Genomic DNA, 21,323 nt, shown 5'->3' with positions numbered 1-21,323 from the left:
CTGACCATTAGTAAAATTTCAAGCTGATATGCGAATTTTAATTAAACGTTGGTAGTAAAAAAATTATTTGGCAATCTTTTGAGGAGAAGGAAGCCGACCTATTAAGGAGCACTTGTTTAGTGTGAAAACTGCACCAATGTACGGATTACAGTGAACAAACGAAGCGTTTCTTTTTGGTTAAGATATGTGGTATTTCCCTTTTTGTGTGTTTTTCTTTCTGCATTTTTCACTGCTGGTATTTTCCCCCATCACTTATTTCCAGTTAGAAAAACACACATCTCCTTCACGTATCAGGCTCCTGACTAACCCCCCACAGTGGATATGGGCCATCCTCTGTGAAAAAAAAAGAAAGCAAACAAAGCAAACAAAACGAACAAACAAACAAACTTACGCGGGTCTCCTGCCGGCACAATCCCGGCCGATGGCGATCTTCGGTTTCCAACGCTTCACTAGGCCGTGATCGAGTGGTACGTACGATAAGCTCTATCGCGTCCTGTCGTGCAGTATCCGCAGTAAACCCTTACTTGCTTTTCGTATTCAGGTAGCGGCAATCGTGACGCGGTGACAACCGTTTCAAATCTTCCTCTGTTCCTCCAAAAATTGCGAGCGAAACCGAGCGTGCCTGTGTAGCAGAAGGCACAAAACCGAAAGCTAGCCGAAAACTCGCCGTAATTGAGCTTCTTTATAGAAAACAATATTATTATTCTCAGAAAGTCTTTTAAACAGGTAATTAACAAAATTTAGAACAAATAAAAAAGGGCGCGCCAAATTGTATTTTTGCCACCGCTTTTGGCGACTAAAAGCGTAACGCCGTTTTCAACAATGGTAGAGCGGCAAATGTTTATATTTATATTTTTTTCCCCGCGTTATCGCAGATTCCCTGTTTTTCTTCTCGCGTGCTGCCAGTTCTCTGGTGTGGTTCGGCGTTCCGCTGCGTCGCTTCCTAACATTGAACCTCGCCGAAGCGAGGCGAAAACCTGAACCTTTGTTGGAAATCGATTCCAAGCGTAATTTTAGGCGTTGGTTTAGGTTAGGGGGCTGCCACTTGCTGCGCAAGTCACACACTCAAATTTTCGGGAGCCCATTCTGCGGTTCATTACCCGTACACCCGCAACCATTGCGACTTCCGAGGTCGCCGAGCAGTCGCAGGTATTATTACACTTCTCCTCGTCTAATTACGAGGAAATAATAAAGTTAACAGACCGTGTGTTGTCCTAACGCTTTTACGCACCGTGCAATTTCAGCCCGAGGATGGATCGTCGCGCGGCATCAAGTTCAAATTCTCCGAGGGGGAGAAGGTCTTGTGCTACGAGCCCGATTCTTCTAAAGCCAAAGTCCTCTACGACTCTAAGGTGACCGAAAACGCAAGATTCGTATGCTGGCTAAGGTTACATAACGCATTCTTTCGGTTACCAGGACGTGTAGACGTCTAATGACCCATACTTGTCTGAACACCGTTTCGACATGCCAAAATAAAGTTCTATCTACTACACACGTGAGCAGTTTAGGCAACCCCTTTACGTCGCTAATAACCTAACCAATCAATGTTGTGTCTAAGTAACGTCAAGCTTTGAGCTAGTTGCTTACGCATAGTAAGCAAACAACCCTTTGGTTTTGTCCCTGTCTGAAAAAGTCGCGCTCTTTCCTTATTACAATGTTGTGTCGCTAGTCGCAGCCGTTGCACCTGTGCGGTGGATCGTGAGAATTGACGAAGTCACCGGAAAGTTTGAACACGGCTTGATCCTTTCATTGTGGTTTAATATGTTTGCGTGCACACGGCTATTGCAAGTGTTTCTGAATGTCCAACATAAACTACACAACTCGTGCTAGACGCTTCTTTCCCAAAAAAGATCTAACAGTACAGTTGCATGTGCATCATGCTTTTGCCCAGGTATTGGAGCTTGTGGTTGGCAAGGACGCTCGAGGGCGCAAGATGCCTGAATACCTAATCCATTTTAGTGGCTGGAGCAGCAGGTGTGTTTTCCACCGCAGAGTATGTATTCGCTGTGCTTAACCTGGTCTGTTTCTTGCAGCTGGGACCGCTGTGTTGCTGAAGAGTTTATATTGCCCAACACCTTGGAAAATAGGAAGCTCAAGAAAAAACTAGCGGAGGAAGCAGCACAGAAACTGTGAGTTATAGTGGTTGTGCTGCTTCCAGAAACACCAAGCAGGCAACTTATGTGCAGTTGGTGCAGTTTTAAAATTTTTGCTGTGTGCTTTCCAGGCTGCAGACAGGTAAATCGAAGAAACGTAAGGTTCCTGCCATACTGAAGGAAACTCTCGACAGGAAACTACGGGGTAGGAACAGAAAGGAACGCAGCGGAAGTGTCTCGAGTAGCGGGGAAGAGTCGTCGGCGCAGTCCGACTCCTCAGAGGTGACCTGCTGCCCTGATACACTTTTTTTAAGCCTGTCTTTCATATACCTCAGACGTGCACCTTCAAGTAACAATATAACCAAAGGTAATTGAGTTCCGCAAGCCCGGTTGATTCTCTTCTGCAGCCTGCTAAAAGGGGTTAAATAGATTTCAATTGCCTTTGGTTGCAGTGCTAATTGAAAATGAACATGTACGTGCAGTAATTGTTTTAGCTGCTCTATATTTGAGAAGCCTTCGGGGACCAACACTAGAGCTGCACCTCAGTAAATGATAAGTAATTCTCAGGATGACAGAGCCACAAAAATTTCCTGGCATTAGCACAGTCAGTGGGTAGTGGGTAGATTGTATTTGCGGTTGCTAAGATTGGTTAGATTCTATGCGCCACACAGTCGTGAAGCAGCAATTACAGGCGTGGTTCGGTGAGTTAGGCCAGGCATCTTAACTCATGAAGTAGGAAATCTTGATAGGCTAGCAAGACGATGAAATTTTTCATAAGCATATTTAAAAGCCTTTATCTCTGGGGCAAAACAGCATTTGTACAAGATACAGTGATGCTAGTGCAGCGTGCCATTCTTGGTTGCATGTTTTTCCAGCTGAGGCTGATCCCCGTGACAAATAAAGGGCCTGTTGCTTTACGAAGACATTTATTATGGGTCTTGTGTGTAGAAACAATGGCTCCTCATTACTAAACCCACGCCTGACTTGTCGTTATGCAGCAGCAAGGTGATGAATCTGAAGAGGAAAAGGATAGTGAGGAGGAACCAGAGGAAATCGCTACTGATTACAACATCGAGATTCCCAAGGTATTGCGGAAGACATTGGAGGACGATTGCTACAACATCACTGTCAAAAAAAAGGTGCGGTATTCATTCATTGCGTGCCTTTTTTTTTTCCTGGTACAGTGTGCTCTTTTTGTTTGTAAATGACAAAGTGTCCATAGTGTCATACTGCATGTCCTTCGCAACATACTCTTTGGATCAAAAAGTGCACCTTATTGCATACAGTAGAACACCTCTAATACATTTCTAACGGGGCTGTGAAAAAAACCCCGCAAAAGCTGGGAAAGATGGGATGCGAACGTGCGGTTAAGATCAGGAAAAAGTGGTGCTAAATAATGAAAGAGATGCACTACACACGTCTCTACTGCAGGGGAAATTATTCATCGGTTTACGGCTTATAGCAGTCCTTGATGGAAGTCTGGTATTTCTTTCATGCCTCTGCCGGTACAAGACCCTTTTTGAGCACTTAAATGACCTTGTGGCAGTCCACATTGCCGAACTAATTGATGTAGCTAGCTACTCAGCACATCAAGTGTAGCAACAGTTCGCAACAAATCAGCCAGGAGTATTGCTGGAATTATCTTTTCTTTTACATCATTGGCTCGTTTAGAAGGCACTTTGCCTATGAGTACTGATCATGTGTGTGTAAATGTCATTATGTTGTTCATAAAGACAGTAGGATCGAACTGCTTATAACCTGTTATTTTTCTTTTCTGCTTCAGCTTGTTCATCTGCCATGCACTCCTGACGTGGTTGACATGTTGGAGGCCTATCTGAAACACTACGCTGCCAAGCTAGCAGTGACAGCGGCCAAGAATGCCAAAAACAACACTTCGCGTCAGACGCCCCTTGATCCATCGGAATATGAATCTAGGTACTATGTCACCGGCATTGCACATTTGTGTGTGGATTTTTGCTTCAAGTGACTATTTGTGCTGTACTCACCTTGTGCTCATTTTTGTAACTGCATTTGTGCTTGCACCTTAGGAACTAGATGTTGCTTCCATGACCATTAGAGATGTACAGTTAGCAAATGAACAGAGCTTTGTGAATTAACGGTCACAGCATGCATTGGCATCCCACTTCGTTCCACAGTGCATGAGAAAGCTGTTTAAAAAAAAGAGATGGCTACTCATTGAGGTAACGCAAGTGTAAAGGAAAAAAATTGTGGATAAAGGCTGGAGGATTGGAGGAAGGCATGCTTCCTGCAACTATATCAGGGACAGTATGAGAGGAGATTATGTAAAATAATGTGGAAGCCTGTGTGTCTTTTCTGCAGTGATATAAATTGAAAGGCTGACTTGTTTTGTAGCACACTTTGTACAGTAGATGGATAGCTTGAAATTGGTGATAATACGCGGGTTACTCCAGAATGGTGCTATTTCATCACTGCCCACTTCGGTTTCTGAAGTTGCAACTCGTTCTATTACAGCACGTTTACTGTAGCAGTAAATTGAGAAGTTTTGTTTACTGTATGTGATGACCCAGCAATTATGTATGGACAACATCTACGACCAATGTGATTGGCTAGACAAGTAATGTTTGTAAATTAGCACCAATGTGACATTGCAGACTTTACTTTATCTGTGGGATAAAATAACATATTAGACGCTGCTGGCGTAAGAAATATATTGGTGAAACTCAAGTGCCTTAGGTATTTTCCTAAGGCTTTTCTGCGAGCAAGTTTAGGTTTCGTTTTCAGGCAAGGGTATCTATCATCACATCACAACACATTAGGTGGTGATCTGAGAGCAAGACATTGTGACATTCTGGCCAAAGACATTCTGACAAAGAACAAACCAAACTGCTCTGCTCCGTAGTTCTTCAAATTTATCTCCAAGTTTATCTACAGCAAATGCATGCAAAAATTCTTACTGCCAATGATGATAGCTCGTCAGTATTGAAGTCTTTGTTTCTTAGTTGAGTCTTTCGTGCAAGTTATGTTTTGTTAATTTTTCTGGGATAGAAAAGGGCACATTAGTGTGTTAAATGCTCACACTACTCACCTCAAATCCTGGTTACCACCACGGCCACCGCCTGTTACCCTCAATACCTTCACAACCATTCTGCAGGCCTTCCCTCTGGTTTGCCAAGTAATGTTATAGATGGTTTCAAGACTGCGATAGCAGCAGCTCGTGTTGTACCCCAAGAAACTTCTGGTTCTTCACTTCAACACCGAAGCGGAAAGCGTGTTTTTAAGTTGTCAGAGTAAAGAAAGACCCTTTTTCCGCCTTCAAATAAAAGGAAGGTGCATAAGTTAAGGACTAACTCTTATAATGTTGGGTATAAATTAGAAGCATCTTTATTTGAAATATTTGGCTAGACACAGGGTGAGAAGTATCGAAAATCTGCGGGCTACCCGCCAAGGCTTTTGTTCCCCGCCAATGCTACGTCAGTGCACGAAACCGGAAGCCGGCCAGGGTCTGTGCTTGTAAACAGCGAAACCATCTACTATAAACATTATATAAATTGTAATGGTTTGTTGTAGCCGAGCAAGATTCAGTAGTGTGTCCCTCACAGCATCCTTGCTTCATGCAAGTACTGTACTCGGAAACAATTTCACTGCACTGTTCATTTTTTTCAATTAATTGAAGAGAAGTTCTGGGAGTAAGGCCTCCACTGTGCTAGACATTTACCCTGACATCAACGCGTTTACGGTACTGACGTTTCACTACCTTTCCTAATCATGGCATATTTTAACAGGTTTTCTTTGTGTAAGGAAGCGATGGATGGACTGCGAACAATATTTTCTTACACTTTGGCCAACTCATTGCTCTACAATGAGGAAAAGGCCCAGCACAAGTTGGTAACCTCCTTCTGCCGCCCCATCCGCGTCTCTCGGTAAGCAAGCCACTGAGATTTTTTGTTGTAAACTGTTGCTTTACTTAAAGGCAAGAATTTTGATATCAGAAACAAGTGGTACTCAATTTGGTGCATGTATACAGGTCAGCATTGTAGTAGGAGTAGTTAACAAATGGTTTATTTATATCTTGGTGTCCGTGCATTAGGTTACCTCTTCATGTGCTATTTCACACTTCTGTATATCATTTGTGCTTCTTTCATACAGTGGTAACGATTCGCTTCACAGGGAAGCCTTTATGAAATTAAACTTCCGTCTCTGTGAAGGATATGGATTTTTCTTTTGTTTCTTCTTGCTCGGGGGTTTCAGCTGTGTCTGTTTTAGTTTCATAAAATATTTAAGGTTTTTTTTCTTTCCAGATCGACGACAAGCCGCCAATCGAATGAGAAAGCGACGAGTGACTCCAGCCTTCTAAACATGGCGCCAGACGTTGCGTCAACTGTCAAATGTCGTTCTCGTAAAAGCCTGCACGGCACCCCTGATTCCAAGGGCACCTCTTCTTCTCCAAGGCGGAAGCGTTCTGGTTTGTGCTTTTGCATATTTGTGTTGCGACAGACCATTATTTACATCTGTGGTCGGGGTACGCTGTGTGGCTAAACGACACGGCAATTTTAATATTGCATTTCGCGCGATTTTAGTTTGCTACTGCTTGAAATCTTCTGAAAACATTGGAAAATGTTTCTGTGTATCTAGAAATTCCATCTCAAGACTCTTCAAATGCTTTACTACACTTTATCTTAGTGCTTTTGTAATCTCCACTGCAGTTCGCACGTGTTCTTGTAGGCAATGCTGGCTCAACCAATGTTACCATCTAGCCGCATGTTTCAATATCTGACACGCTAGTCGTGTCGACCGCTCTGCCACTAGGGCAGCGATGAAGCCGGCAGATGACCATCACAACGTATGGGCTGTGGTATAAGATGTGCCAAGGTTCCTTGATCCCCACAGGTCACATTTTGGGCTACAATGCAGGTTGCAGCAGTGGAGTTCTTTAATGAAAATTCATCACCAATGCAAATGTCCACCTTTGCGTTCTTTTTGACATTTTGGTTATACGTCTGCTTTGGTGTTTCATTATGGGCTGCGTTGCTGGTGGTTCTCCGGCTGGACATGATACTGAAGGGTTGATAGGCGGGCTAGTTGGTATAGATTCATTATGCGAACTGATATGTATGATACTGGTCGTGCCACCATACGATACCGCTCCTACACAAGAACCATAGTGGAACGTCCCTATGCTGCTTCGCTGCAATTTTCAGAGTTTCACAGAGTTGAAAAAAGTCATTTCAGCGTGGCATTTACATCTGTTCACCACCTCAGATCTCCAGAATTTCTATAAAAGATTCTTACTCATTTTTATAAAGGATCTCCACTCGGAAAAGATACATTTTAATTAACCCTAACTTGTTTGTATTTCAATTGGTCATGGCTGTACATTCACATTTCTAACACATTTGCATAATTCTCACTTTGTAAAACAGCTGTATATTTATGCCTGCGTTCTGATGAGTTATTTGCCTTGTTTTGCTTTAATTTGGATTGCAGCGAGTCCACCAGAAAAACGCACCTTGCGCTCTGTGGAACCACATTCAGCGTTGAACTCCCCTGCCAAGTCTACGCACGACGATAGTGACAATGAGAACCTGCCCTTGGCTGTTATGATAATGGGTATGATAGCGCATGAATTTTAATTAAAAATATTTTTGAGATGACAGTCTCTTTATTATCAACCATTGTGGCTCTGTAGTCATGTATGCAACTTTGATAACCAATCCTTTTGTCAACAGGTAAAATGAATCATTTTAGAGTGGCAGATTATACTGTATGAATATTTTCAATGTACGACTGTACATTTATTATGAGTTGTAAAAAGGAAGGAGAGGGCTCTATCCCAATGAAAATTGAGTGAACCAGACTAAAGTGCATGAGACAGGCTGAAATGCATTTTGATAGGTGATATTTGTCAAAGTTTGCTTTGCCATCCTTGGTGTGTGATTTTTGTAGACTTAAAACTGGCAAACTAAGCACAGTATGTTTCCAACTATCAACTTTCATCTGCACTTTGACGTTCCCTTTTTGTACTTTTTGAGCCGAAACTGTGGCATTTATTACATGTTTTACTTAACAGATCTGAAGCTATTCTCATGTATCTGGGTGTAATTCACTACAGAAAGCCACTTCGCTTAAGCCGCTGGGCGGAGTATCTGCTTACTTTTCAATGCAGTGTCATAAAATATTTTCATTATTGATAAACATATGTAGCCCTGAGGGGACGTTGCCAAAATCCATGTCCCTAAAAAGCCAGTAAACAGGCTCCCACTTTTTTTTACCCCCCCAAACAAGCTCGCCAATTCGTACAGTAGACCACGGCGATCACATTTTCCGAATATTACAGCTTTGCGCTCCACGCAGACCCTCCATTTCGAAAAACAATTGCCGCGCTTCTTCGCCTGACCAACCCCCCTTGTACGCGCAGTGACGCAAGCTTGCCCATGGGCAACTTGACATACCACTGAGCTCGGTGATTGGTCTAAACCACGTCTCAACAAACAGTTGTCAAGTTAACGTCAGTTCCTGTTCCCACCCACCGCTACGAAACTGCACCTTGTTTCTTGGTGATGCGGTTTCGGCCACGCAGTTGTCGTGCGTATATTCCTCGCACTGCATGACACCTGCACGCACTTCGCCTTCGACATGAGCAACACGTGGAGGAACTGTTGATGGTTGCAAATCGAGTGGAGAGAATCTCCGGTAGCTCGGACGGGTCACACTTGCTTGGTTTTCCCATTGCACGTGCGGCAAGCGGGGTTCTCCATGCTTTTCTTTCGCGCCCCTACATCGTCTTGGAAAGCAAGCACGCTTTCCTTCTGCATTGTGAACTGTCACAAAGGTTTAAAAACACCGAAGAGTCGAAAACTGCCTGTCAAGTTACGGAGCACGTGCGACAATGTAAACAATAAACAACCAGGAGTCGCAGCAAGCGGAAGTGCATTGTGACTGATCGAGCTCGCCGATGATGTCAATTGCTGACGTCCTGTCACGTTACTGAAGTGGGCGGAGTCACGAAGACTGGCTACGCCTTCCCCTCCCTGTGGCGGAGAAGGATGGCGAGGCCACGCGAAAATTTAAAACCAGCTGAAACAGATGTTCTAACACCTGTAACTTCGTTATTATAGCACGTATTCACAAAATTCTTGCGGCAGCATGTTAACATTGCAAAACTACGCATATTTCTCTTCATTACAATTTTTGGACCTCGGGGTTGTTTGCTGGCCCTTTAAGGGTCCCTGAAACGGTTTTTTGAAATATTGTTAGCATTTAGGCTACAACGTTATGAAATCATTTGCACCTTTAATTAAGCAACGAACATTGTATCAAGGAAGCTGCGGGCACTTGAATGTTGCCCTCTTTCTCAGCACTGTTTTTCCTCCTTAACTCATTGAACGTGCAGCTGTTGAACGTCGAACCTGCGTTATGCCTATAACCTGCATACACTTGGTATGTGGACAAACTAAAACCACGTGAGAACGATCACTGATAAACGTAAATACGGGCACTGCGGTGGTGTCTCTGGGGTTGAAGTTACGGCCACACATGTGTGGATGCTGCTGTTGATTGGATGGCGAGATCCCAGCACTCACTGTACCGACGAGCTGAAGCGACTCTGCTCACCAGTTGCCTTGTACAGGTTCATGGCATTGCAGTTTCACAAGTCATTAATCACTACATTTGCAGCCTGTGATGCAGCAAGGGTAATTCATGGTGTCCGAGAAAATAAACCTCAAGATAAACACTGTCGCACAGCTTACGTCAACACAGAACATTTTGTAACACAGGCAGGCGACGCTCACTGTCTGCCGGAAGTCCCCAAGTCTAGTTGTAAATTGTGATTGTGTAGTATTCTCTTTCTGTTACTGTTTTTAAACAAAACAAATTATAAAGTGTCTGAAAGATTAAGAACAACATTTTCTCACATTTAGGTTGGAAAAATTGTCAGTGACATAGCCTGAACATCCAATGAAATCGGTTGCATGTGTTACATTGCACATTCATGTTATGCACCATGGAAGTGGGCGGTAGGAAACTCGTTTGGCTGAGCTGCTGCGATCTGTAGCAATTTACAGATTCAGAGCCTTGTGATAAATTAAACAGCTTATGCAGAGAGTTTAAATCTGTCTGCTTATGATCTTAAGACTTGCTCTACTGGCTCAATGTGTTTGTACGAAAGTGGTGATACTGCTTCAAGGCCCCTTTAAGGGCCAAGTGCAGAACTTTTCAATGGGCCTTGGGCCACTCCCCTCTAGTTTAGTAAGCCTCTAGGCACTGTAAATCTGGCCTATTCACAGTTACAGGACAATGCACGCCATTGTAGCCTAACCTTTTCAAAAAATTGTGTGTAATTTTGACAGTTGTGTGAACACCAAATGAATTAAGAACAACATAAATCAAATGCACAGTAGCAGTGAGCTTTGGAAATAGGGAACCCAGATTTATGGGATGTTATCGGTCAGTCATTAAAAAAAAAATCAAAATGCTTACAAAGAACTCTGGGAGTTTTCTGATAAGTGAAGCCACATGGAGACACTATTTGTGAAACTGCCTACTACCATGTGCGTATACAAGTTTGGTCAAAGTAAATAGGAACACTTGCTAAATTGTTAGAATTCAGTTCGTACACTGTCTATTGTTTACAGTGCAAAAGGACGGGAACAAGTAAAAGAAGGGATGGCGCAAGTTCTCTTGCTTGTTCGCGTCATTCTGCACAGCAGACTATGGTTCTATTCCAACTTAACCACTTTTTCATTCTTGTTCTGATAGAATATACTGTGTTCAGGCTTAGTGTACCTACATCTCTTTAATGCAGGCATCTTCAGTGGCATCTTTTGTTTTGCGATCCTTTAAGGTGGGTATTGGGGAAAATATGTGTAACACCATGCGTGCAGGTCATCCGGACACACAAAAATAACTGAAAAGCGAGCGCAGCTACTACCCTATTGTGTACACAATGACAAATTGTTTGTAGCATTGTGTTTGGGGCGGGAGGGGGGGCGGTGTCACTTTTTTTCAGCCTCGTTACGGAGCAAGATACACCAAACACCAACTCTCCCAGTCTCCCATGAAAGTTATATCTGAGAATGAGCTGATTAGAGCATTGACACTGAGCACAAGTTAAAGTGACGGATAGAGCTGAACTAGTTGGCAGGGTATGGAAAGGATGGATTCATGGTATAGAAAGGCAGGCTTGGAAAGCATGATACAAGAAGGAAGAGAAACACGCGCAGCAATTGCCAACTGCTGCTAAGTGAAATGTTGCACAGTGATATGCTATGTTTTTACACGTTTGGTGTCTTCCTCCTTTTCCACCATTCATCTTACAGTCTTGCCCTTTTTTTTTTTGATGGAGGCAAAAATGCTTGAGGCCCGTGTAGTTAGATTTAGGTGCTCATTAAAGAACCCCAGGTGGTCAAAATTTCCGTAGCCCTCCACTACAGTGTCCCTCTTGGTCATATCATGGTTTTCGGACGTTAAACCCCAACAATTATTATATTAGTCTTGCCTTTTGGCCAATAGCCTATAGCTATGTTGGCCTTCCTGTTCTTTCTGTGTCTGTATTTTGCATGCCTACCTTTCCATACTGTAGGTAGTCCAGGTTGTTTATTTTGTCGAATGAACTTGCTGTTTCTTTTTCTAGCTTGAAGCTGGAAAATTATTGTTTTTTGAGGAGACCTTGTTTTTAAAGCCCTTCTGTTCTCTTTCTTCAAAGGCAAATCACCAAGGCGGCGCACTGCAAGTGTGTGTTCTGTGTCATCATCTGTGTCGGCAGCCACGTCGGAAGCTGCACCAAGTACAGTTGCCAACAAGTTTGACTGCACGATACTCCCGAGCGAATGTTTAGAAGAAAACCCAGCATCTCCAGCTCTGCTGTATGGTGCACAACACCTCCTCCGGCTCTTTGGTGAGGGAGCACTTGCTGTGTCCATTGGAAATGTGTATGCTTAAAATTTTTCTCTAGTGATGCATTTATAGTAGCAAGAAGGGTGGGTTTGATTTCCACTCCAGAGGTTACGATTATATGCAGTGTACCTTCAAGTTTTGTTGAGATTGCCATAGCGATCCTCAAAATGGAAAAAGGAAAAGCCATGTTTTCAGGAAGCAGCAATCCGAAGTATGCATACTAATGACCAGAAGCAGCCCCACTGTGAACTGTCATAGAAGCGTATTCATAGCAAGGAGTGCGCAGGGTTCCCCATCAGGGGGGCGAATATTCGTCGCTGCGCCCCCCCCCCCTACTAAGCCAATGTGTGGGCAGATCTTCTGCCCCTTCCCCCCCATCATAGGTGACTAGGGGCGGCGACCCCCCCTTCTTCCCTGTGTGCACGCCTATGGATGGCACAACAAACATGTGGGAACAGGGTTTTCTTTTGCATAAAAGTATGCATGTGGTGCCAGGCAACATCATATCTACACTATAGGAGAAATATATGCATTATTGATGGCATGCAATGTCGTGATTTGAGATGTAGTGCTAAATCAAGCATGTGTTATCAGTATGGGTGTGCGAATATTTGAAATTTCGAATATTTTTCGAATAGTGTTTGCTACATGATTCGATTCGCACTTGAATTTTATTCGAACTTCCCAAAGACAAATACAGTCAACGTCCGATTGAAAGTGACCCCTTCAGATTTTTAATATGCTTCACCTCATTACACTCTCGTATTGCGGCAAAGCTGCCTTTCAATCTCCGTTACGGTCGAACTTAGCCAAGAGACAGTCAACGCCCGATCAAAAGTGCTCCCTAGATTTTCAATATGCTTCACCTCATCACACCCCCGTATTGCGGCAAAGCTGCCTTTCAAGCTCCGCTACGGTCGCAAATGTATTAACTAAAAAAAAAAATGCTGATTCCAACATGGAGATGAAAGATGTGGCAGAGTTGTGGGCTCAATTAATGCTGTTTTGGACCAGAAATTTGGGCAGGAAAACCGAAAAATCAGACGCCAAAGCTTTTTAGCATCCAAAATTTCAGATGTTCTTATAATTGACGTCTACGAGGCAGATTTTGACCTCCGGACTTGAAGGAAGCACACCCTTATCCACCACATTAGTTTGGCTTCCACAGAAGTTGAAAGAGGAGGAGAGGCTGAGGAAATGGCATCTTTGCCTATCACGTGTAAAGTGTTGTTGGCAACACTTTGGTTGCACCGAACCATGTACATAAATACAATTTAGCCTCTACATTGCCTCATTCTTGATAAGACAACTATGAGACACCACCCCACCAGCGCTTCATCAACCTAGCAAAAATAAGCACTTTCATGTTGCTATCTCATAAGAATGTGCTTAGGAATCCTCTCCAACTTTTTTTCCGCAATTTCGCTTCGAAGTATTCGAGAAATATTCGAAAAAGATTCGATTCGATTCGCACTCACACTTCAATATTCGAATTCGCTTCGCACCGGAAATTTTGCTATTTGCACAGCTCTAGTTATCAGGTTCAAGGATATCGCTTGTAGTTAAAGCGGCCCAGCAACGCTTTTCCAAGTAACCTCGTCGAATGGCTTCATTATAGGAGCTTATTGCCTCGCGAATCGACTGCCACAAAAATTTTTTAATCCATCAAGTACGAGCGGCGTTACAAGGATTTGTCACACACTTTAAGTTCTTCCTTTCTCCTTTCTTACCAGCGAGTGTGCTGAAAGCTATGCAGAGGTGGGGGGGGGGGCATGACAAGGGGGCAAGAAGCTATGCCCGTTCGTCAGCGCGCGTCATGACCTTGAGCACTTTCTTTTTCTTCTTTGAACACTTTGAGCACAACTTACTTTCAGTGTGATCACACGCGTGGGGGCATATGGCGGCGGCCGCGGTAACAGTGCAGCTCATGATGCTCAAATCAGCTCAAATCAAATCAAGTTGTGGACTTGTGTGTTTATGTTGCAGTCACTTGGGTTTATGGCATCATTTGTCGAGAGAAGAGCAAACAATTTCTAGCTGATTTTGAGAATTAATTGTAAATTCCAGGCCATGTGCTGCGCTATAATTTTTGGTTCACATGTTCTCAGGAGCCTCGACTACTTATCGGCAGCGTTTTCTGACCATGCTGAAAAAGTGTTGCAGGGAAAAAATTGTAGCGCAGATCAACACACGGACAGACAGAGAGGACGGGACCGGCGCTATTTTAAGATGGGGCCCTTTTAAGATGGTTCTGCCATTCCAAAAGCATCTAAAGGATTAAGTCGAGGAGCGTGTGTTGGGGGGCTAGTTGATAAGACATATTACGTAAACTTAAACTGCACTTAGGACGAGTCTGCATTCGTCCTGTCTGCCTGTCATGAAGGATTAAGTTAGTACAATATATGGCCTGGAACCACTCTTGGGAGTTGTTTGCTCATTATTATGGTGGTTTTCTCATGTTCTCAGCATTCACAAGAGTAATCAGTAGAGGTCATACTCAACACAATACAGTTGAACTCACATATTTTGAACTTGACGGGGCTCATAAAATGGTCTTTGGTGATCATCTACTGTTTTCTGTTATCGTGGCAGCTCCCATGACAAGTTTGATCCATACAAGCGAAACAAACTTGCACTGTTTGTTATACTGCCCTTGCACAAACAAAAAATACATAATCAACAAATGTTGAACCAAAGCTTATACATGTACAGGGCGATCAATTAATCTTTATGGTTCTCTCAAAATCAGGCATATGGAGGTACGTGAAGGTCACCTCTGCAAGTAAGTTGTGTGGTCAGGGGTACAGAAGGTGAAGTAATAATTTATTGCTGTCAGCCACCCAGTTACCTAAAATTGAATAATGAACTTTTCAGCAACTACAGTAAGCCAGCATGCTTGTATTGAAAGTTGGAGGCAGCCGTATTTCTATGTAGTTTCACTTGGAAGAATTCTTCTAACATGTCCGTGCTCCGAGATCGGTTGCAAAGTTTATTTTCGGTTCAGATGGTTACGCATGCAAGATGGTGAGGATCGGCACAAAGCTCCTCCCTGATGTACTGCAGCAGTTGCATGTGGTTCTTAATCTGATGGGTTGAAGGCACACGCAAAGATGATAACGGTTACCCTTTAACTGCTGGCTGGCGATATCAAGGAACGATTTCGCCTCACATTGGGGAGGAACTTTGCACCGATTCTCACCATCTTTCATGCATAATCATACGAACCACAAACTTTACACTCATATGAACCACAATCTTTACAAAACGCTGGGAGACTGGCTTTCCCATTTTGTTTTGCATTGTACTGAATGGATTCGACTTTTGGCAGCATTGCCACAGTGTGCATCTGCATGCTTGAAGCGTGCGACAAATCCCTGTAACTCAACTCGTACTTGACGGATTCTAAAAAATTTTGTGGCAGTCGATTCGTGAGGTAATAAGCTCTTTTAATGAAACAATTAGACAATTACTTGGAAAGTGTTGCAGGGCCTCTTTAAGCGCTTTCTCTCTCCTTTCGTACCAGCGAGCCCACTGAAAGCTGTCCACTACGTCCGTTCGTCCACTACGTCCGTTCGTCAGCATGTGTCATCACTTTGAGCACTTCCTTTTCTTTTTTTTTCTTCGAACACGCGGCTTACCTTCATTGTGATTGTAAGCGAACACACGGGCACGTCGCAGCATCCCGCGATGGCTGCAGCAACTATACAGCTCACAAGGCTCAAATCAGCCAATGGCCATGGACTTCGGGTTTATGGCGCAGTGATTTGGATTTATGGCATCATTTGTCAAGAGAAGAGCGAGCGATGTCTAGCTGACTGAAATTAATTGTAAATTCCAGGCCGCGTGCTGCACTTAAATGTTTGGCTCACATATTCTCAGGAGCCTCGACTATCGATCGACAGTGCTTTCTGACCATGCTGAAAAAAGTGTTACTGAGCCCCTTTAAAGGGGTCATGATGCACCCCTTGGGCTTGTTGAAAAAACACATCCTGCGGAAAGCTGACACGGCTATGAACTGCTCTGCAAAATATTACAGTCGTGCGCCCCGCATAAAGGCCACAAGCGGAGCGCGAAGTTGCCGTTTCCTCAGGCGCCCTCTTTTCAAACAGAGGCCGGTTCTCACTCTCGTCGGTGGGCTGCACGTTGACGTCGCGGATCTGCCAGTTTATGTCGCAAGAGATATAGCAAGCTTATTGGCCGATAGCCGGATGAGATGCGCTTCTTGCCACGGGGTGCCGCCACTTGCCCGCGCCGCACTCCTCAGTCTGCTAAATTTACACGGTAGCCGCACTCGCGCATGCGAATCACAGCAGGAGAGCGATCGCGTTTCATGACGCGCGCTGACGTAACTTCTTTCCCTCGTGCCATCCCTCCCTGTGTAGCTTCCAGTGCGCTCGTCGGCACGAGAAAAGAGAGAAAGCGCTGAGACCGTGCGTCAAACCCCCGTAACTCCGCTCATTCTTGACGGATTCGAGAAATTTTTGCGGCAATCGATTCGGGAGGCAGTAAACTGCGATACTGAGGTCATTAGATCATTACTTGCAAAAGTGGTTCATGACCCCTTTAAGACAAAGATGAAAGAAAAGTGTTTCATGCTTGTATAGAAGTGTATGCCTGTTAAAGGTCATGAAAGTAAATGTTAGAATTGCTGAATAACTGTGATGATATAAATTTCCTATGTGGAGTTTTTTTTTTTAATTTAGACTTTTTTTTGTTTTGGCATGGTACTTTCACATGCATGCCGACAGGATGCTTTACAAAGTGTAGTGTAAATCTAATGGTGTGGCTGCAAAGCCATATAGAATTTGCATGTTTTTCCCAGAGAACTGCAACCGTCTTTGAGGTAGAATCCTTAATATATATATATATACATACATACATATATATATATATATATATATATATATATATATATATATATATATATATATATATATATATATATATGTATATATATATGTATATATATATATATATATATATATATATATATATATATATATATATATATATATATATATATATATATATATATATATATATATATCATTTCTTTTTGCAGTTAAGCTTCCAGAGTTGCTGCAGAAAATGGCGATCACAAAGACAAAAGCTGGCTACCTTGAAAACTTTGTGAATGGCTTCTTGCAGTAAGTGTACAACAAGTTTCTTATTCTACAATAACAAATCAATCTGGCTGTGTACAATGCGCAATGTTCTTGTGTTTCAGCTACCTTGCAGGTCGACAAGAAGAGCTTTTTCCATCGTCTGCTTATCGAGATGCCGAAGAAGTTATGGCCGAACTTGAAAAGTACAAAACTAGCGATGATTAACACACGTCATGCATTGTACATGTATACGAATAAGTTCACTCAGGTTGGGAAGTTTTTGTAAGTAGGACTTAATTTTGCGTTCGTGTTGTTGTGAATAAAATGTTTCTGTTTGACGTGTCTAGCTTTATTGACCGTAGACTCCACGAATTTACAAATGACTTGCTTTAGCTTTAGAGCTTTGGGTTAAATTACCCAGGTGAAAATGTGTAACTGGGAATCCAACTGGTTTCAACTGCCATTAACTGGGATCAAATGTTCCCAGTTGAGAAGCAACTGGTATTATGAAACACATTCCTATGCTCGGAAAACATTGTTTTCTCATGGGAACTGCATGTTTACGTCTTCCATGGAATCACGTAAGCAGTTGCAGTGTATCTAATTGTGGTAAGAAGCAGGGCTGGGCAGTATCGCGATATGGGAGTAACGCGATAGTATCTTTGAGATACTTTTGAGTATCTGTATTTCTGTATCGAGATATATTTGAAGATGATACTTGTATTTCAGTAGTGAAATGCTTTTACAGTGTATCAGTTATATTGCGATACTTTGCAGGACACCGGTATCTCGTTACTTTTTTGTCAGAAATGCACTGACGCGTTTCCAAAAGGGAAAGGAAGACTTTTTTGTTCTAAGCCAAGCATAGTCGCGCTGCCAGCCTCAAAGGATTCCCCACACGTGCAAAATGACCTATGTGGTAAAGTGCCCGACACTGCTAACGGCAGAATCACGGAGGTAATATTGTCGGCCTCTGTCAATGAAAATGACTGTGTCTCAAGGCTGGTGCAGCGCTTCTGTTTTTTTCCAAGTGGCCTGACATTTCGTGAATTCGCGAGTCTTGTGTTGAGGCAAAACCGACACTGTCTAGAAGATAGCCTATTTGAGAAGACGCTGTTGCTTAAGTACATTTGACGCAGCGACATTCTCAGCAAACAGATCGTGTTTGTAAAATACACGTATCTGTTTTCTTAATTCACTGGTGTTCGTTAGTGATTCGAGTGAAATGCTTGACTTCCAAGTTTCGATGCATATTGCAACATTATTCACAATATTATGCTGCCCTGAATTTCCTGGGCATCAGCGTCCTTGACACAAAAATGTATTCCAGTATCTTATTCTAGTATGTGTATTCTTGAATATTTTTTTTGTGTTTTTGCAAAGGTATTCCCGAAATATCCCGTTACATCAAAAACAAATGTATCTCAGTATCTGTATTTTAGGCTTCCAACGCATGCATTTCGATATCTGTATTCTGGAATACTCTCCTGAACATCTCTGTCCAGCCCTGGTAAGAAGCATGTAATTCTTAGGTTGTCACAACAATACTGTGTTCCAATTCTAAGACCCCAAAAATAAAAGTTACAGAAACATGCTATCTCTGTGGGCACATGAAGCACTAATAGCGCAAAATTAAATTACTGTGTCTGAATGACCAAAGCAAGGGTACCGGCATATATAAGGTCTAGAAGCTACTCGTACAGCTGGCACGTGCTGGTTACGCTGCTAATATTTCATTTGGAAATGCCCAAAGCAAGGGTGCCGGCATTTATAAGGTCTGGATACTCTCACAGCCAGCACTGGCTAGATGGTGCTGTTAATATTTCATTTAGCAGTGTCTTTTAGCAAGGGCGCCGGCATTTATAAGGTCTACTTGCACAGCCAGCGCTGGTTATTGGACGCAGGTAATCATAGAGGAAAGAAACTGCTAAAATTTCATTTGGCCTGCCAGTGTCGCCAACGTTGGCCGCCAGGGCCGGGACGCTTGTCTAATTGACGCAAAGCCTGTACTGCCTGTACTGCCTACAGGTGTATATGCAAAAATGTATTATATAGTAGTTTTACTGAGTCACAGCAAGTTCTCGATACGGACCTTACCTTTTGATCATCTAATCGTCTAATCGCCACCGGCATCAAGCGATGGCTGCAACCAACGTCGGCTTAGCGGGCTTGCCGCAATCAAGAACCGATCACGAATGAACCGGGCGAATCTCTTTTCTCTCGTACTGCCTTAACGGCCTTAACTGCGATAAGCGTTAACTGCGGACCATTGCTATCACGATGGATGTAGGCGAAGTTCGTATTGCTGATGATCGAGATTTCGAGCGTCTGAAGGCTCTGGCCGACAAGCATGACGGCTGGAAAGTCGAGTACAAGAAGAAAGATACGACCGTGTGGACTAAATCAACGCAGCAGACTGAATTCAAGATGATAAAGGTATGTTGATCGGGCGGAAGCAGCTTACGTCATGTCGCAGGTTCACATTCGTTGCTGTCATGATGAGGGAAATACAGTTTGTGACGTGTCTTCTTTTCAGCTGCACACCGCGTACAAGGATGTCAGTCCGCCTCTGCTCTTTGACGTGCTGATGGATCCACTGTATCGAAAGAAGTGGGATGTGTACATGCTGGAGAGTCGTGACATCGGATCTTTGAATCCTAACAATGACGTTGGATATTACGCAGGTGACTATAGGCAGCGCTGCTTGTTGCAAATTCTGTCGCATTTCCTTGTATGTGACTGATATCGTGTTTCTCTTCTAGTTCGGTCTCCACCTCCATTCAGGAACCGCGACTTCGTCCTCCAAAGATCGTGGCTACAAACGGATAAAGAGTGGCTCATAATAAATCATTCAGTGTTTCACGAGGTGAGCTTGGCTATGAAAACATTCAAGTGAAACACAACTTAGGCGAAGGGTACACATGTTTCAGCTACTGTCACTTTAATTTACTTTCACAACCTCTCATTCCTGTGTAATCTGTTCAACTGATCGTTGACTTTCATGGAAACGAAGTAGATGGGTCTTCACAGGTCTTTCTTTGTACTTGATTCACTGCTTGCCTTAGCATGTACGTACAGCGTGCACATTTAATAGCTGTTTTACTTATTTCAGTCTGCACCACCAAAAAAGGGCTTCGTGCGGGCCGTTTCCTACCTGACTGGACTTGTAATCCAGCCTGATGGAGGCTGTGGTTCCAAGCTGACCTACGTAACACAGTGTGATCCCAAAGGTAAACATGGAACGATGTTATGGTTGGCCAATGATGAAACGTGCAGCTACAGCTCAAAGTTACTACATAAAAATCAAAACATTCTTTGTACAGGTTCACTCCCAGCATGCTTTGTGAACAAGCTCACTCAAATTTTTGCTCCAAATGTAAGTAGACCGCAGTTACCTCCTAACAGCATTGCCATTTTGTACATTAAAACAGCAAAAAGCATGATGTTCTGGTACTTTGCCACTCTAACTTTTTTAGATGGCAAAGAAGTTGCGAAAAGCTTGCCTGGAGTACAATGAATGGAAGAAAGCTCACCAGCCCAGCTACAAGCCTTGGTTGCACCCAGAACAGATAAGCTTGCCAAGATTGGACGTGTCCCGCTGCGTGAGTACAGGACATCAGGAATTGCAGGAGGACATTCTGGATGAAAGTCTCGTTGAGGAGCAAGAGATATGCAGTTTTGAGGACCTTGACAACCTGTAGTTGTGCTCAATGGAGGCCGTCGATTGGGCTTGGCGCTGTTCGTTGATGAGGGGTCTGTGTCTAATCAAGGGCAGTGTTTCTCTTGTCTGCAGCTATTCGGAACTGTTTAACGATCTGATCGTGTAACACCAAAGCAATACTGAAAGCTACAGTCTACCTGGTGCCTGTTTATGTAGTTCAGCTTTCTAAAAGCCAAGAAACTGCTCATAAACAGTCGCTGTTGACGTAAGCCAAAGATAAGAGTAGCCACTTCTTTTGTGCGCACTTCTTAAGTACGTTGGAGCTCTTGCAGTAAGAACATCCTAACATTGAAGGTACATAGCTTCTACTACTTGGCAGAACACTGAGTTGCAAGAAACCTGCACATCCAAGTGGTTTGAGCTGCTTTCTGCCGGTGGGTCATTTGTTGATGTGAAGTCTGTTGGGTGACGTGGTATTGCATAGTTTTTCCCTTACCAACACCGGTGATGACATCTAGCCTACGTTTTCCGTGTGAATTTTACTCCTATTTTTTCTATGTGCTTGCAGGCCTCTGAATGTCCTAGTTC

The 21,323-nt window shown here is 43.3% G+C and overlaps 2 protein-coding genes across 3 annotated transcripts; both read left to right on the top strand.

The window, feature by feature from the left end:
• The first annotated feature begins 897 nt into the window (after window positions 1–897).
• Window positions 898–17,412, top strand: LOC119383467 (male-specific lethal 3 homolog). 2 transcript variants are annotated; one of them, XM_037651595.2, is made up of 13 exons: window positions 898–1,149; window positions 1,245–1,352; window positions 1,892–1,974; window positions 2,034–2,129; window positions 2,225–2,375; window positions 3,095–3,232; window positions 3,877–4,028; window positions 5,858–5,995; window positions 6,374–6,537; window positions 7,560–7,682; window positions 11,779–11,970; window positions 17,032–17,116; window positions 17,197–17,412. In XM_037651595.2, exons 3-13 carry the CDS (start codon window positions 1,934–1,936, stop codon window positions 17,297–17,299), a joined length of 1,383 nt encoding a protein of 460 aa, XP_037507523.1. In that variant the 5' UTR covers window positions 898–1,149; window positions 1,245–1,352; window positions 1,892–1,933; the 3' UTR covers window positions 17,300–17,412. The 2 variants fall into 2 exon arrangements, with proteins under 2 accessions (XP_037507523.1, XP_037507522.1); XM_037651594.2 differs by having other exon boundaries at window positions 3,092–3,232.
• A 1,782-nt stretch (window positions 17,413–19,194) lies between these two features.
• On the top strand, window positions 19,195–21,031 carry LOC119383466 (START domain-containing protein 10). Its single transcript, XM_037651593.2, has 6 exons — window positions 19,195–19,510; window positions 19,611–19,758; window positions 19,837–19,940; window positions 20,187–20,304; window positions 20,398–20,450; window positions 20,551–21,031. The coding sequence occupies exons 1-6, from the start codon at window positions 19,355–19,357 to the stop codon at window positions 20,773–20,775; spliced, it is 804 nt and encodes a 267-aa protein (XP_037507521.1). The 5' UTR covers window positions 19,195–19,354; the 3' UTR covers window positions 20,776–21,031.
• Window positions 21,032–21,323: the final 292 nt, after the last annotated feature.

Source organism: Rhipicephalus sanguineus, chromosome 2, assembly GCF_013339695.2.
Source record: "Rhipicephalus sanguineus isolate Rsan-2018 chromosome 2, BIME_Rsan_1.4, whole genome shotgun sequence".
NCBI classification, from domain to species: Eukaryota; Metazoa; Arthropoda; class Arachnida; order Ixodida; family Ixodidae; genus Rhipicephalus; species Rhipicephalus sanguineus.
Note: the sequence above shows the minus strand (reverse complement) of the source record. Positions and strands in the feature narration are given on the sequence as shown.